At 37.6% G+C, this 17,011-nt stretch overlaps 1 protein-coding gene across 2 annotated transcripts in view; it reads left to right on the forward strand.

Annotated features, from left to right (window-relative positions):
- LOC139937256 (atrial natriuretic peptide receptor 1-like) overlaps window positions 1-6,829 on the forward strand; it is a 54,963-nt gene extending 48,134 nt beyond the window's left edge. The window contains exons 20-22 of one of the 2 annotated variants that reach the window (XM_071932352.1): window positions 921-1,019; window positions 1,861-1,952; window positions 6,731-6,829. In XM_071932352.1, coding sequence (XP_071788453.1) covers window positions 921-1,019; window positions 1,861-1,952; window positions 6,731-6,829 — 290 coding nt within the window. Of the gene's footprint in view, window positions 1-920; window positions 1,319-1,860; window positions 1,953-6,730 lie in introns of those variants that run through there. The other variant, XM_071932351.1, reaches the window with a different exon arrangement.
- The last annotated feature ends 10,182 nt before the right edge of the window (window positions 6,830-17,011 follow it).

Here is a 17,011-nt window from a genome sequence, read left to right on the forward strand (position 1 = left end):
TGTCCAGGGGGTAACTGTGCTTAAAGACACTGGACACTATTGGTAATTGTCAAAGAGCAGTCTTCTCACTTGGTGTATCTCAACATATGCATAAAATAACAAACCTGTGAAAAATTGAGCTCAATTGGTTGTCGGAGTTGTAAGATAACTATGAAAGAAAAAACACCCTTGTCGCACGAAGTTGTGTGCTTTCAGATGCTTGATTTCAAGACTTCAAGTTCTAAACCTGAGGTCTCGAAATCAAACCCGTGAAAAATTACTTCTTTCTCAAAAACTACTCCATTTCAGAGGGAGCCGTTTCTCACAATGTTTTATACTACCAACTTCTCCTCATTACTCGTTACCAAGTAAGGTTTTATGCTAAACAATATCTTGAGTAATTACCAATAGTGTCCACTGCCTTTAAGTTAGGAGGGGCAGCTTCCCTTGATGGTGACTGCCAATGCACCTCTTCTCACACAGTGCAAGTCATGTCACAGTGGAAGTCTGCAACTCATCTGGCCATGCAACTTATTAATATGTGCAATAACCAGAATATCTTTTCATGTTTTGGAACTCTTCAACCCCTTTCACATGAGAGCAATTTAGCAAAGGTCCCATGCTAAATTGAAGCCTGTTGTCAAATTTTACAAAATGTACCTCCTATGAAAGGACAACATTTTTGTTCTATTGTCCAAGTTCTCGTGTAAAAATCTTGTCAAACATTGCTACATTTTACAACAATGGTCACTTTAAGCAAGGGACCCTAGTTAAATTGCTGTCGTGTGAAAAGCACTTTAATAATAAGAACCTGTTCAAAATAATCCTTTGCATTTCGTGTAAACCTTTACTCTGATGACTGAGCCGTTGTCCTTTTGAATATACATTTCCATTAGTTAATACTCTTCATAAATCTATCTTTGTTTATGAATGCGTAAAAGGTCCGTGCGTTGCTGGAGTGGTTGGTCTTAAGATGCCCAGATACTGTCTGTTTGGTGATACAGTCAACACAGCGTCAAGAATGGAATCAAATGGAGAAGGTATTAATTTAACGGGGTTTCTATTTTTTATAAAACTGTTTGATTGACTTTACTGACGTTGTATCAAAAAGGTTTCCCCGGTTGGTTTCGGCTAAAATGTTTTCACATTTGAGCGATTTTGCCTCTTCTGTGATGAAATCGTCATTCATTTAGCTTTAACACAATTCTTGCACTTACACGGCGAATTCTAACGTGGATTGTTAAACTGAAGGGTCAGAACCCGTAGCCCATGTTTTACCATGGTGATTGCATAATACTTAAAGGGAAGGTACAGTATTGGTAGTTGTCAAAGACCATTGTTCTCACTTGGTGTATCCCGTCATAACCATAAAATAACAAGCCTGTGAAAATTTGGGCTCAATTGGTCATCGAAGCTGCAGGAAAATGATGAAAGAAAAAACACCCTTGTTTGACGAATTTGTGTGCTTTATTAGATAGAAATAAAAGACTTCTAGGTAGAAGTCTTTTATTATTTTATTGAGAAACTACTTCTATCTCAAAACTACGTGACTTCAGAGGGAGTCATTATCCACAATGTTTTATAACAGCTCACCAATGCTCGTCACCAAGTCAGTTTTTAAGTTAATATTTTTTTTTAGTAATTACCAAACATGTACCTTCCCTTTAAATATGAACTTACCATTTGAAGGGATCGAGCTGTATCCAGAGTTAAAAAAACAATGAATGGTAAGCAGGTTTTGTTCGAATAAAGTTTGATACTGTTTTGACATTCAATTTTGCTCCTATCCATGAAAATATTCCAAATGTATTGCTTTCATTATGTCGAGAACCTTACCTGTAACAATTATATTCCTATTTTCATTAATGCTGCCTTTTCAAGCTCTCAAAATTCACATCAGTTCAGAGACAAAGAAGGTTCTTGAAAGCTTTCGCTGTTTCGATGTCCAACTGAGAGGTTCAGTTGAAATGAAGGTGAGTAGCATCTTGCTCGATAAGTCGTCTCTATGTTGATGAATCAATAACAGTGTGATGTCACTGTTACGAAAACAAATGCTTGAGATGTTGTTGTCGACATGATGTGTTCTCACTCCCTTTTGCGATGTTTGATGTTTGGTCAGTCGATTTCGATGTTGTTTCTGTAATTGGTGGGTCGCCTGCCTTCTTTTTCAAGCTGCTTTGTACATACACAATATTCCAATTTGTTTTTATATACAAAATTTGCTGCCAGGCCATTTTTATTTTTATTTTAATGGATTTTCTATAGATTTGTATTTATGTATATTTGATGTGGTATTTGATGTGCTATTTTCAATTTTTTTTATTATGACGTTTTTGTCTTTGTACCTTATTTTGCCTTTGTTATTTGTATTGCCTGGATCGCCTTTAGATAGTGATTATTGTCGGTTAACCATATGCTTGTTCTCTATGTAGTCATATTATTTGTATTGCCTTTTCTTTGTACTTACTGTTTGCCTGGAAATAAATAAATAAAAAAATAAAGAAATAAATACCATTTTACATGTTTGTTAATTTTGTCTGTTAGTCTGCTCTACCATGTGCTACCTTTATGTCCCTTTGTGTCTTTCATTTACGATCTGACAGGGCCAGACTTCTTACCATATTAGTCCATCAATCTTATCAAAAAAAAAAGACCTGAAACTGAAAACATTGCAAGGGGTTAGTCCAGCATTTTTATCAAAAGTGGGCCTAAAATTGAAATATTTGCAAGGGGTAAGTCCATCGTTTTTATAAAAAAATAGGTCTAAGCTGAAAAAATGGCAAGAGGTAAGTCCTTTATTTTCATCAAAAATGGACCTAAAATTATCAAAAATAGGTCCAAAATTGAAAAATTGCAAGGGATTAGTCCATCGTTTTTATCAAAAATAGGTCTAAAATTGAAAACATTGCAAGGGTTTAGTCGAGCATCTTTATCAAAAGTGGGCCTAAAATTGAAAAAATGGCAAGGCGTAGTCCATCGTTTTTTATTAATAATAGGCCTATATTTGAAACATTGCAAGGGGTTAGTCCATCATTTTTATCTAAGATAGGCCTAAAATTGTTTTTATCAAAAATAGGCCTAAATTTGAAAACATTGCAAGGGGTAAGTCCATCGTTTTTAGATAAAGAAACCTAAACTGAAAAAGTGGCAACTTTATCAAAACTGGACCTAAAATTGAAAAAATGGCAAGGGGTTAGTCCATCATTTTTACCAAAAAATGAACCTAAAATTGAAAAAATGCAAAGGGGTTAGTCCATCATTTTTATCAAAAAATTAGCTTGAAATTGAAAATATTGTAAGGGGTTAATCCAGAATTTTTATCAAAAGTGGGCCTAAAATTTAAAAAATGGCAAGAGGTTAGTCCATCACTTTATCAAAAATATGCCTAAAACTTAATAAAAATTGCAAGGGGTTAGTCCATCAATTTTATCAAAAATGGGCTTAAAATTGAAAAAATTGCAAGGGGTTAGTCCATCATTTTTCTCAAAACTGGGCCTGAAATTTAAAAAAATGGCAAGGGGTTAGTTAGTCCATCATTTTTCTCAAAAATAGACCTAATCTTGAAATTAAAGCAATCGTTTTTATCAAAACAGGGTCTAAAAACGGGTCTAAAATTGGAAAAATAGGTAGGGTTAGTCCAGCATTTTCATAAACAAAGTGGTCCTGAAATTGAAAAAAATGGGATACATAGAATTGAAAAAAATGGCAAGGGGTAAGTCCAGCATTTATCTAAAAAATAGACCTAAATTTGAAAAAAAGCAATTAAGTCCATCGATATTATCAAAACGGGTCTAAAATTTAACAAATTGCAAGGGTAAGTCCATCATTTTTATCAAAAATGGGCCTGAAATTTAAACAAAATTGCAAGGGGGTAAGCCCAGCATTATTATCAAAAAAGGCCTAAAATTGAAAAAAATGGCAAGGGGTTAGTCTATCATTTTTATCCAAAGTATGCCTAAAATTTAAAACATCGCAAGGGGTTAAGTCCAGCATTTTTATCAAAAGTGGGCCTAAAATTGAAAAAAATTGCACGGGGTAAGTCCGTCATTTTTATTAAAAATAGGCCTGAAATTGAAAACATTGCAAGTCCAGCATTTATTTAAAAAATAGACCTAAATTTGAAAAAAAAACAAGGGTTAAGTCCATCGATATTATCAAAAACGGGTCTAAAATTTAACAAATTGCAAGGGTAAGTCCATCATTTTTATCAAAAATGGGTCTACAATTGAAAAAAATTGCAATAAAAAATAGGCCTAAATTTGAAAAATATGCAACAGTTAGTCAAGCATTTTCATCAAAAAAGTGGGCCTGAAATGGAAAACATTTCAAAGGTTAGTCCATCGTTTTTATCAAAAATTGGCCCCCCCCCCCAAAAAAAAAAAAAATGGCCTTGGTTAGGTTCAGCATTTTAATCAAAAATAGACCTAAATTTTGAAAAAAATGTAATGATTTTTAGCAAAAATCTAGCATTTTTATAAAAGAAGTGCCTGAAATTGAAAAGAAATTGACAAGGAGAAGGTCCAGCGTTTTTATCAAAAACTTGCCTAAAATTTAAAAATGGCAATGGGTTAGTTGGTCCAGCATATTTATCAAAAACTAGCTTTAAAAAAAACAAAAACAAAACGGCTAAGGGCAAGTGTGGTAAGTCCAGCACTTTTCTAAAATAAAAAACACCCTAAAATTGAAAAAAAAAATGGCAAGGGGGGGGGGAACAGGTCAAGCATTTTTATCAAAATTTTGGTCTTAAATTAAAAAAAATGGCAAGGGTTGAGTCAAGCATTTTTATCCAAATCAGGCCTTAAAAATGAAAAAAAAGGTTAAAATAAAATAAATAACAAGGTGTAAAATAGCACATAATAAGCCCAGATATGTCTAGCAGTTTAATCCAAAATAGGGTTAAAAATTAATTTTAAAAAAAGCAAGGGGTAAGTCCAGCAATTTGATAACGTTTTAGCAATTATTGAAACATTCGCAAGGGGCAAGTTCATTATTTGTATCAAATTTGGGGTAAACAAAATTAGAAAAGCGCAAGGGGCAAGTTCAATATCTGGCCCACTATTTAACGACCGATATTTCGCAAAATATGGCTTACAGGTCTATCCTAGATCTTCCAACCCTTATTTTGCTTCTTCCCCCCAATTGTTAGACTTTTTTCAACTATCATTGTTTCTCAAAATAAATACATCATAGGTTAAGTTGTATAAAAAACTATCATAGGGAAGCCTCTTGTTTAATTTAACAACCCTAAAAACGCAACTTAGATTTTTGCTAAAAATGAATAAAGCGTTGAGCAACTCCAACTAAAACGGTAGACCTACTACATCGTCGGTCGCCTGCGACGATTTCCAAACACTTCAAACCACTCCGGGGCACTGCTGAACTAGCGATTTCCGGTACTCTCACCAGCGTCACACTTCACACTTAGATACGGGCCATCTGAACCTGTACAAATTAAACTACAGAATTTAGGCCACAGAAACCTCATGATTGCACTATTAATTGAAAATCTTTTACGCTCGATCAACTTCACAAGGAGATAACCAATCTTCCTCGTTGATCAAAGCCATGAATCAAACAATTCCACAAAGTATAAACTGTAAAATGGCTTGCTTAATTTCTTTAAGTTTTTAAGATGTTTAAAGAAAAGGTACACTATTGAAGTAGCATAGATTTTGAGAAAGAGGTAATTTCTCACTAAAATAATAAAAGACTTCAAGCCAGAAGTCTTTTATTCCTATCTGAAAGCATACAAATTCGTCCAACTAGGGTGTTTTTTTCTCTCATCATTTTCTCGCAACTTCGATGATCAATTGTTTATGCTTATGTTGCGATACACCAAATGAGAAGACTGGTCTTTGACGATTACCAAACGTGAACTTTCCCTTTAACTGATTTTCATTATGAGAGACTTCTTGTAATAACGAATTTATTTGAAATAATTACTTACGATTGTAGATCTGTCACCCAACCTGTCTCCCATTATAAGCTGCTAAAACCCTTACAGCAGCTAATAAAAATGTCTGAGATTGTCAAGCTGGTGCAAGACGGAATGTGATCGCGTCACACCAAATCTTATTGCTCCCACCCCCTATTTTCATCTCTTTTGCATTGACTCTGTTCCCTCACAAAACACACCAGGGCCAAAGCCTGTTCTTATTCAAACTTACCTTTAGAATATGCAAATAAATGAACCCTATAAAGCCTGAGACCATGCAAACCTCCGCGAGCTACGAATGGATTTAGTACAAAAGACATTGACTATGATGGGTTCTGGCACGAGGCCAGGCTGGGTATACAATAGATAACAAGGACATTATGTAAATCACAGGCGAAGAAGAAAAAAAAACATTCTTACCAAATTTAAATGCTTATTATTCTGTGACAAAGAGGTATCGACAATCACACCACTGTTTTCAGGAGTTCGTATCTGAAGACACTGTTAGATAAATCCGATCAAAATTCACCCTCCAAATCATGTGTGGTGGATCTTATACCAACGTCTTTGTTGACAAAATGCATATAATTTTCCCCTCGATTTTGACCGACAAAGGGTTCAAAGGGAACTTAATTTGATATGGTTACTCTTGAGCCTTAATAAAGTTTCATGTATGTACATCTCCACAAAATAGGGGTGGTATCCTTGTTTATATATAATAACATACTTTGTTTAGGGACAAATATAAATTAAACCTTTTCTGCCTTAATATGTTATTGATTTCATCTGTAATTATTTACTCATTTGTTTTTGCAGGGAAAAGGTATCCAGACGACCTACTGGCTGTTAGGGAGTGACGATAGACGGTGCCAAAAAAGCATCACCCAAGACCAAGATATCATGCTCAAATCATGAACCGCCTTCTAAAAGTTAGCGTCTGTATCCAACAACGATTGATGTACAGCGGTGGAAGAGATGTGCCAATAATCACAACTAGTGCTGGACATTATTGAGACATCCATGTAACGCAACACTTTGGCAGTCAGTTTGAGTATAGACGATGTGACCAATGTTTACATTCAAACCGCCCTCTGTTAAAAAAACACACTGTATACGTCATTGTTTCGCCGGGCAAAAAGACACGTAGTCATGGTAAGATTGCATACACTTTCCAGCTGGCTGGCAAAACACAAAGGTTTTGCCCGGCGGTATGCACACGAATCATGTTTTGGTTTTCCCGGACGACAGAGGTCACATCGTCTATAGTGGTCTCTTGCACCGCCTTCCACCTCCCGGACCCCGGTTCAAATCCCACGGGGCACTACGCGGATTGGGTTTTCAGTCCCTAAACTAACTTCATGGGTTTCCCGAGAATACTTCACTGTGGCTATCATCCCACATCTGAAACTGGAACTTCTTAATTTTCTTCTCTCCATTGGCTTATGGCTAGTAAAGTGATTAAGTTCTCTGATTCGAGAGTCCTTGGGGAAGGACCGTGGCTTCACAACCAGAATAAATTTAATGAAATTAAATGATCTTGTTTGTCATTGTCACACCGAGGCCTCCGCACCCTCTAAAATATGTCACACATTAAGTCTTACCTAATGCCATTGAAGAGATATCTTCGGCTTTGGTCGTGGAGTTCAAAACTGCATTATATTTTTGTAGGCCTACTTCGAATGATTGGCAAAGCATTTGGTTCTAAAAGTTCAACAGTTGCCGTCGAATTATCTCTGAATGCACCTCTGGCACAGTGTTACATTCACTCTGCGTTCATCCCTTTGTTGTGTGTACTAAAGAAAGACAATAATTATCTTCAAAACTGTTTAATACACTGCGTGAACGTTAGTAAGTCCACCTATTGTTTCAAGTCTTATGGGTGGACTTGTATTTGTCTGAGGTCCACGCATTCCCACTTTTTCCCTGTGGATTTTTTCTTTCCTTTGTTTGCACTCTGGCTTCGTTCCTTGTGCCCTCAAATATTTAGTGATGTTGCAACAATGTGAATTATAACACACCTCTTGCTTGTTATGTATTCTGGTTGGCTGAAACACTGTCACGTGGAATAAACTAATATAGTCTAGTGATCGCGCGCGCGTATTTTGCGGGAACTAGTACCCGAGCGGGCACTAGTCTTTGAAAATAGTTACAGCCCGGTTACAGCGCCCTCTCTTGACTTGAACCGTGAACAACAACTACAAAACTTCTTTTCTTTTCCAGATTTCTGTTCTTATCTGACATTAAGACCGAGCTGTGTTATAAGACACAGATTGACTGGCACAATTCGGTAACTAGTGTACGTCTATTCCCCCTCGGGCCTTTGAGTGACCAGAAGAGGGGCCTATTTCCCTCGGCCTTCGGCCTCGAGAAATAGGTCGCTCTTCTGGTCACTCAAAGTCCCTCGGAGGAACATACGTACACTAGTTACCTCATTGCCAGTCAATGTGTGTATAACATCACCTGGAAACTTATGTAAAACTCTTTTGGAAAATGTGTTTCGTTATTTTGAGCCGTACACATTATTATTCATGTTCGACTATAACTAACCTGATTCATATAAATTACTTACTGTTTGTTGTTTTCAATCATCACATTAATGTGTGTCTGTTTGTGACGTATGTGTTCACTATGAAATGACTTAATTTACATAATTTGTGACATTTTCTTGGTCAGGTTGATCCGGAAAGTGATAGAAAGCAACGGGTTTTTAACTCTGGGGTCCGTCAGTTTGACCCTGATGGGTCATCTTGGCACAGATTTCGGGTCGAACCGACCCAGATGGATCAGGTTCCACGGGACACGAAATCCCGGTCAATTCGGACCCGAAAGTTTAAGAGTTAATAAAACGTTCTATAAGTGTGTCAGGCACATTTCTAACATTGAAGTTGTTATAGAATAATATAGAATAATATAGAATAATATAGAATAATATATATTATTCTATAACAACTTCAGGCTCATGAGAACACTTTTTTTTTGTGCGACAGATATTCGGAGACAGTGAACATTGAAAATGATTAGTTATTTCTTTTTCAAAAAATGCCGGTGTGTCTTGAGATTCTAGAAAGAACGAGGTAAAGATTCATCGTTGAATTTCCCTGTAAAAAAATCTCTAAGGAATATTTATTTAATGTATATGACTTTGTGGTTGGATTATAATACACAATAAAATATGACATATTTATTATTCTATAACAACTTCAGGCTCATGAGAACACTTTTTTTGTGCGACAGATATTCGGAGACAGTAAAATGGGGTTATCCTCAAATTGCCAATTATCTGTTAGTTCTTTTTTGAGATAATTATCTCTGGGGACACGAGGGCGCTATCTTATTTGGTTAGACTAGACCCTAGCCCTGGTAGGACGTCAGTCAGTGCCACTGCACTGACGTCCTGGGTATAAAGGTTCTTTACAATGCGAATACAAGTTTGACTACAATTTTCTTTATTTTTTACCTTTAAGCTGAAATTCCGTTCATATATTCATGGTGTCCCTTACTATATTCTCAACGAGTTCACAGCTAACAAATATATCCATGGAAGAAATTATATCCGAAAATACGTCGAAGTTCTGCGCTGGCGATGTTGATCATCGTGTACCACTTGATATTGTGAGCCCAAGTGCGCATGGCTTTGAGTACAGTGCATTATCTTGCCGCTATTCGCCGTCAAAACAGGGTAGGTGCCGTTAACTCGCCTTCAACTCCTCCAATATACATTTTAAAATCCAGGAGGCATAGAATATTCCACCTGAAATAGAATTTTTATAAATTTCAGGTTGAATTTCGGTTACAAATATCAAGTTTTTTTTCTTGTAAAAAAAAAAAAAAAATCCAAGCGTGCAGCAAAAAATCGTCTGCCGCGCGCCGTCTTGCTTTTTTACAGTGCTTCTTGTACATGTGCGGACAACAGAGGGCGCTTTCCTGCGCGCGTATATTTTTTTTCTTGGGACGGTTAGCATGCGCTAATTTATGGTAAAAGGTGGCCTCATTTGTCCTAGGAAAAAATACGCTTTCGGCTCATGGAGTCTTGGCACAAGACGTCAATGCTCGGTATCGCATAGTTCTGCGCTTTGTGTAAATTGCTCACCGACTATTATCCATCTGCTTAGTGTTTGGTTAACGCGATTTGGCTGTAGGCCGCCAGTGATCAGTGCAAGAAAGTGTTTACACGGAAGTTAGTGCACGACGTGGGATCGGAACTCGCTAATTTCAATTTTCTTTTCACAAAATATTAACACCAAAGGAGAAAATTCAACAATTTTAAATAACGCGAACTTTGAGTTCCAACTACAAGGAACATGTGAGTAAAAGTTCAGACTCCCGACAAAACCTGATTACACTAAAATAAGCGCCCACAGCAACCAAAGCTAAATATTAAAAATACTCAATAGATACTCTCAGCCTCCTGAAGACAAACCAAATATATTTTTCTGACAAATTGTTCTTCTTAAAGGTAGGTTAGCCGTTTAGCTTGTGAGATATGCTCTTTAAAGCAAATACACCCTATAGCGACTAAACTAACCAGAAAAAATATACTCATATAACTTGAAACTTTTGAAAGGTAAAATATGGAACCATTTTACAACAACCCATAAAAGACACGACCTCCAAGTATGTGATTTACAAAAAATGATTTTTTACATTTATTTAACAAGGCTCTGCGCACGAGTTTCTTTTTATTTTAGTGTTGTGCACCCAAAGAGAGGAGAAGACATCATTGGGTGCGTTCGTTTAGCTCCCCTGGGTCGACCCCAGTGCGTGGCACCCAAAGAAACTCAAACCAAACAGCGCCCTCTTTTTGTGTGTTTATCACAGCTCCAAAGCTAAACAAAAAATGCTCAAGGGTTTGACCGTTTGACAAAAAGGAGTGGTTTCGGCAACCGGTGCTAAAGGGTGAACTGTCCCCGAGTAGAGATTCTGGTCCCATTATATGGGCTGGAGGAGGAGGATTCCAAACATTTCGCTGTATGGGTAGGGGGTGGGGGGGGTGTAGGTTTAGAATATCCGGGGGACATAACCTCATGCCACAGGAGAGAGATACACCCATGAAGCTGAACACCGTTTCAAGGGGGCTCAAACATGATGGAAGGTTCATCAGAGGGGAAAGCCCATTATAGAAATGAAAAGGTAATTTACCGGCGTTTATACGCGATATAGCTGCCGGGTGAGGATCTTGTGAATATTCTATTGTGCGTGTTTGATGACCACTATGCTGAAATAATAAGGTTTTAGTCTTCCACAAGGACTTTGCTGTAGGGTCGAATTTTTTTTTCTTTTCATTTATACCATAGGTCATCTTGGTTGGTAAGCAGTTTGCATTCATATCTAGGCTTTCCCCTGAAGACAATCAGAGCATACTGATCGAAACGTCGGGTTCTTTTCAGCCCCACAACTTGTAACGTACACGGTGTTACCGCAAGCCTTTCTATATAGAGTACAGAGAAACCCTAATTTGCAAAAATTGGTGTCTGATAAGGATAACTTCAGATGACAGCAGGTATATTAAAGGCAGTGGACACTATTGGTTATTGTCAAAGACTAGCCTTCACAGTTGGTGTATCTCAACATATGCATAAAACAACAAACCTGTGAAAATTTGAGCTCAATCGGTCATCGAACTTGCGAGATAATAATGAAAGAAAAAAATCCTTGTCACACGAAGTTGTGTGCGTTTAGATGGTTGATTTCGAGACCTCAAGTTCTAAATTTGAGGTCTTGAAATCAAATTAGTGGAAAATTACTTCTTTCTCGAAAACTATGGCACTTCAGAGGGAGCCGTTTCTCACAATGTTTTATACCATCAACCTCTCCCCGTTACTCGTCACCAAGTAAGCTTTTAAGCTAATAATTATTTTGAGTAATTACCAATAGTGTCCAGTGCCTTTAAGAGACCCATGTTGCCTTTACTTTATACAGTTATATATGTAGGCCAATTGATGACAATATGAATTCGTACTGAAAGACGCAATGTCTATAGAAGATTTAGAATTGTTCCCATCTTTAACACAAACAGAATGTTCTAAGTAACACGTCTCTAGGCTATACTCTCCCACTTGAACTACATCCATGTTAAGCAAAGTGAACCATGTACGATTAACACTATCACGCAAATAAGAGCAAACTGAGCAGTAACTCTAAGGGCTAAACTATCATACATGACTATCCCTCCTTCCTCCAAATTGAAACAATAAAAGAACCCGCTAACTCTCTCCAAAATACACAGAAATTAAACAAGCGAAGCATTAACCAGCAGGACAAGAAGAAAATGTCATACTTTCAATTCTTGCTCCCCGCTTTCACACACACACACAACAAGCCTGCGAGTCTAATGGCATGAATTAGACAGTTTGCCATTAAGGGTATTTTCAGAAATTGTACTGATCGATTGCTATGTTGATTCAGCTTAAGCCAAGAGATTATAGATAATTGAATAGCAATAATGTAACTTGGTCCGCATTGCTGCTCAGGCATGGTTATGTTGAGGAGAGAGGGACGGGCTATTTCTCTTTTCCCTGTTCTCCCCTCCAGTTCTCCAGTCCTCGTCTCAAGCTGAAATGTTTCAAGACGGCTGTGACCCGTGGCTGAACAAGAGGAGAGCGTGCGCTGAGGCGTTTAACAAGTTCCAGTGTAACTCGTGTAAGGGAGGTGTGATGGCACACGCTTAGCCCGTGTTTTTCTTTTCAAAGCGGACGGGCGTCAGAAAACGTGATCATTTTGAAGGCAACTTGCTCACTCGATTTCCCGCCCCAAAACGCCAGCGGTGGTAGGAGACAGTGCTCGTGGGTGTGTAGACACGCTAAAAACACTGTCAGGGAATACAGCACATTCGGGGTCTGTTTTTGAGGGTAATAATTCCACCAAGATGGTTTTTAATGGGAGGCAATGCAAGGGGGTGTCCCCGAGCAAGTCGGCGGTCTGAGTATGTCCCCCGATGATACATTAGTGTTAATGGATCTTCAGATAGGCGGGGATGATATGGCGGGGGTACTTGGTGGTGGGTTATATAGTCTCTACCACAAGGAGGAAGTGGATTACACAGAAAGCCCCAAAAATGTATGCTCGATTTACTGATGACATGAACAGGTTGTGTTGTAAATCTGGGTGGTGATCTCTGGCTCTCTGGTTAACATTTGTATGGATTCTGACTAGCAACCCGAACAAAGGTATTGACAAAATAGTGATACCGCCAGAAACCAGATAGCTCAGTTAGCATTGGCAAGTTAAACCGGAGGTTGTTGGTTCAAATCCCGCTCAATTAAAGTTGTCTTTGTTCCAACCCCAAATCACAGATGGGTTAGTTCAAAAATCAGACAAAAAACCACCACATCACAGCGTTTTATAATCATGAGACAATGGTAATATCCAGACATATTAAAATCGCTGTATAGTTTCGTTTCAAAGAGTGGGCAAAACAGCGTAAATCATTATACTTGTACAAGGTATACATAGCTTATAGGTAAGAAAATAAACAATGACAATTCTTCAGACTTAAAGGCAGTGGACACTATTGGTAACTACTCGAAATAATTATCATCATAAAACCTTTCTTGGTGACGAGTATGGGGAGACTGAGGTTGAGAGTATAAAACATTGTGAGAAACGGGTCCCTATGAAGTGATGTAGTTTTCGAGAAAGAAATAATTTGGTTTTGAGACCTCAAGTTTAGAATTTAAAGTCTCGAAATCAAGCATCGTAAAGCACACAATTTCGTGTGACAAAGGTGTTTTTTCTTTCATTATTATCTCGCAACTTCGACGACTGATTGAGCTCAAATGTTCACAAGTTTGTTATTTTATGCATATGTTGAGATACACCAACTGCGAAGACTAGTCTTTGACAATTAGCAATAGTGTCCACTGTCTTTAACATCGAAGGGGACCTATAATAAACCACACACCACTGCAAATAACAATATCCACCAGCAATGTTTTGACAGTTGCATGTCAACAACCTAGTAATGTACAATCCATCATGAAAGTTAATTCTTATTTTAAAACAGAATAAAGTGTTGCCCTGGCGAAACAGCACTTCGAAATAATTATTAACTTTTCCTTCTTCAACGCAACTTCAGAAAATCCAAGGGTCAAATCTGCACCAATCTAAAATGGTATTCTTCTTTAAATTTTAGATTGCCAGAGAAACGTAACAAAAGCAGTGGACACTATTGGTAATTACTCAGAATAATTATTAGCATGAAACCTTACTTGGTAACGAGTAATGGGGAGCTGTTGATAGTATAACACATTGTGAGAAACGGCTCCCTCACGAATTTGATTTCGAGACCTCAGAATTAGATTTTGAATTCAAGCATCTGAAAGCACACAACTTCGTGTGACAAGGGTGTTTTTTCATTCATTATTATCTCGCAACTGTGACGACCAATTGAGCTCAAATTTTCACAGATTTGTTATTTTATACTTACACCAAGTGAGAAGACTGGTCTTCAATTACCAATAGCGTCCAGTGTCTTTTTAAACGACAACGTACTGCCACCCGCACCCCTTCACATATCCAAATGATAAGATTGGTTTTTATCGAGTTGTATAAAAAAAAGCTGTTACCGTGAAGCCATAATGATATATTTTGACAATCATCAGATCATGAAAACCTCAACGTGATTGAGCAAAAAACATGTGGTTTTTTTTGTGCCAGGAATATTAGCATTAATTGATGGATTCGTTGCTATTTTGATACAGGGAACACGACCAAGATGGCGGCAACATGATAATGATTTATAATTTAGTTTTTACCCTATACAACGACGTGTGTAAAAGTCTGTATGTTCAGTACTTTCCCGAGTTCTGTGAACAAAATCCACAGGAAAAACACTCGGGTGGGATTCGAACCCACAACCTTTGCATTGTTACAACAGATGTCACAGCACTAAACCATTAAGCCCGATGGGTAGATAGAGGCAGTTCGAATCATTAGCAGCGGGTGACGCAATGATTTAATAGGTGTTATTTTCTGCATTGAGGATAAAGAGTATAATTTGTTGTTTACCCTAACCCTTTCACGAGTTCTGCAACGTCTATGGACATTTTCAAAACATTGCTAAAAATCCACCTATTCGATATTTCTTATGATTGACTTTATGTTTGTTATTTACCATTCATTTTGCCAGAACGTTTGTGTAATTCATCAGTATTTTTTCAATGTACTCTTATTTCTTTCTAAGCTATACGTAACTGGTATTCTTTTTTGTTTACTCACTCTCTTTATTTGGTTTTTATGCGCCTCGGAATAAGTTTAGTCTTAGGTAGTTGATGCTTTTTAAGTTTTAATTATTATTAGTGTTATTTTTAAAATATAATAGTTTTATCTGTTTCCCCTCACTACTTACACATCAGACCACCATTCATTACCATAAATTATATAACCATCACAGATTTGTTTACAATAAAACCCGTCTGAATTGTTTCCTTCAAGAAAAAAACAAATACAAATCAAAACATAATGTAATTACATTAATATCAACGGCCCCACCACCCCCTGTCTACATTTCTTTAATTAAGCAGAAATAATAATCCCATCATATACCGTTGGATAGGAACGGATCGAACATTAGCTGAGTATCAACCACACTGGGCGACGTATATACACGGGATCCTTTTAAGTGCTTAATTCACGGGAAACAGCTAGATAAATACTGGAAAATTGTACTGCCTATAGGCGGAAAGAAAACTATTACATATAATTTGTTATTGAATAAAAACACTTTCTATCAATCCCTCTCTTCCCTTGTCATAATTACACGGTGGCTGACGTACCATATCGTAATCACATCACTAAAATGTCACACTGAGATCCTTAAACGTTGTAATTAATAAGCCTCGGCAAGTAGGGGCCGCCAAACCGCTCAATAACTACAACAACCGACAGATCAAAAGCCAAAATTAAAACAGAAAAATAAATCTGCGCACTTAAGTACAGGAGAAAAAAAAACGTTTCTCAGGTTCTCAATTATACTTAATAGAAACTTATTGATACTGAAAGACCAAATAACGTAAATCTCAACACGCCACTAAAGTGGCAATTTATTATGGTTAGTTTTCCCCCCACTTATCTCTCCATCGTCTTCAATTCTCTCTTTTTCAACATCGTCGACGACGAAGCAAATGTCATCAAACTTCAAGTGCGGTTAAATTCCCTCTGCAGATCAATAATGAAATATACGCCACTTGAGTACAACTCTCCATTAGTCTGGTCGTAATAGAGAAACCAAAGAGCCTGGCTAAGAGAGACAATATTGGAACAGGTGGATCTAGCGTGTGGACACAATCTTTCCCCCAAACCTTCGTGTCTTGACGTTTCGATTCTGGAAATCTCCCAGGTCCGAGAGGAGGAGAGCCTTGGCTTGTTAAGACTACTCAAAAGACACAAGATCGCTACTCAAGGCGCGGATTGGAAATTATTAAAGATTCGCATCATCATCTTCGTCATCATGGGGGAGAGGGGAGGGAAAGAGTAGTGCAACCGGGAACGATCCTGATGTACCCGATGTCATCTGTGCACACATTTACCGTATTAAACGCGCTGCATTGTTTGCCCCGGTTCCCCCCTCAGAGAGAGAGAGAGACAGGGAGAGAGCGGTGGTTGGTCGTACGCGGCAAATTGTGACAGTTCCAGTTTAAACAATTGCCACGATCCCAATGAGATTCGCTTAAATGTAGGATCAGTTTCCATTTAAAGCGATCCTGTCTTTACATGACATGATGGCGCGCTTTTGGGCAAAAAATAACAGTAAAAGGATAGAATTAAAACTGAAATTTGTTTTACATCCGATGTTCATTTTATTGGTGTTCATCAGAGTGACACTGCCCCCCCCCCAAAAAAAAAAGGTTACTAAATTTGTTTTTCTTGCGAATTATTTCATAGGTGCGAATCGCCCTTTTAACATTAATCTGTTTATGTTTTCTTGACAAATTCATAGACAGTATAGATAATTCGGTATCCTTAATATTTTCTTGCTAATTGGAACGGCACACTGTTCTTTGTCAAGTTGTGGCGCAAGTGATTCTTTTTGTTTCTAAAAGTTAAGTGTGAACAATAAATATAACTGGGGAGGTGGGAGCATTAAATAACACAAAGGCT

This window comes from Asterias amurensis, chromosome 5, assembly GCF_032118995.1.
Source record: "Asterias amurensis chromosome 5, ASM3211899v1".
Taxonomy (NCBI): Eukaryota; Metazoa; Echinodermata; class Asteroidea; order Forcipulatida; family Asteriidae; genus Asterias; species Asterias amurensis.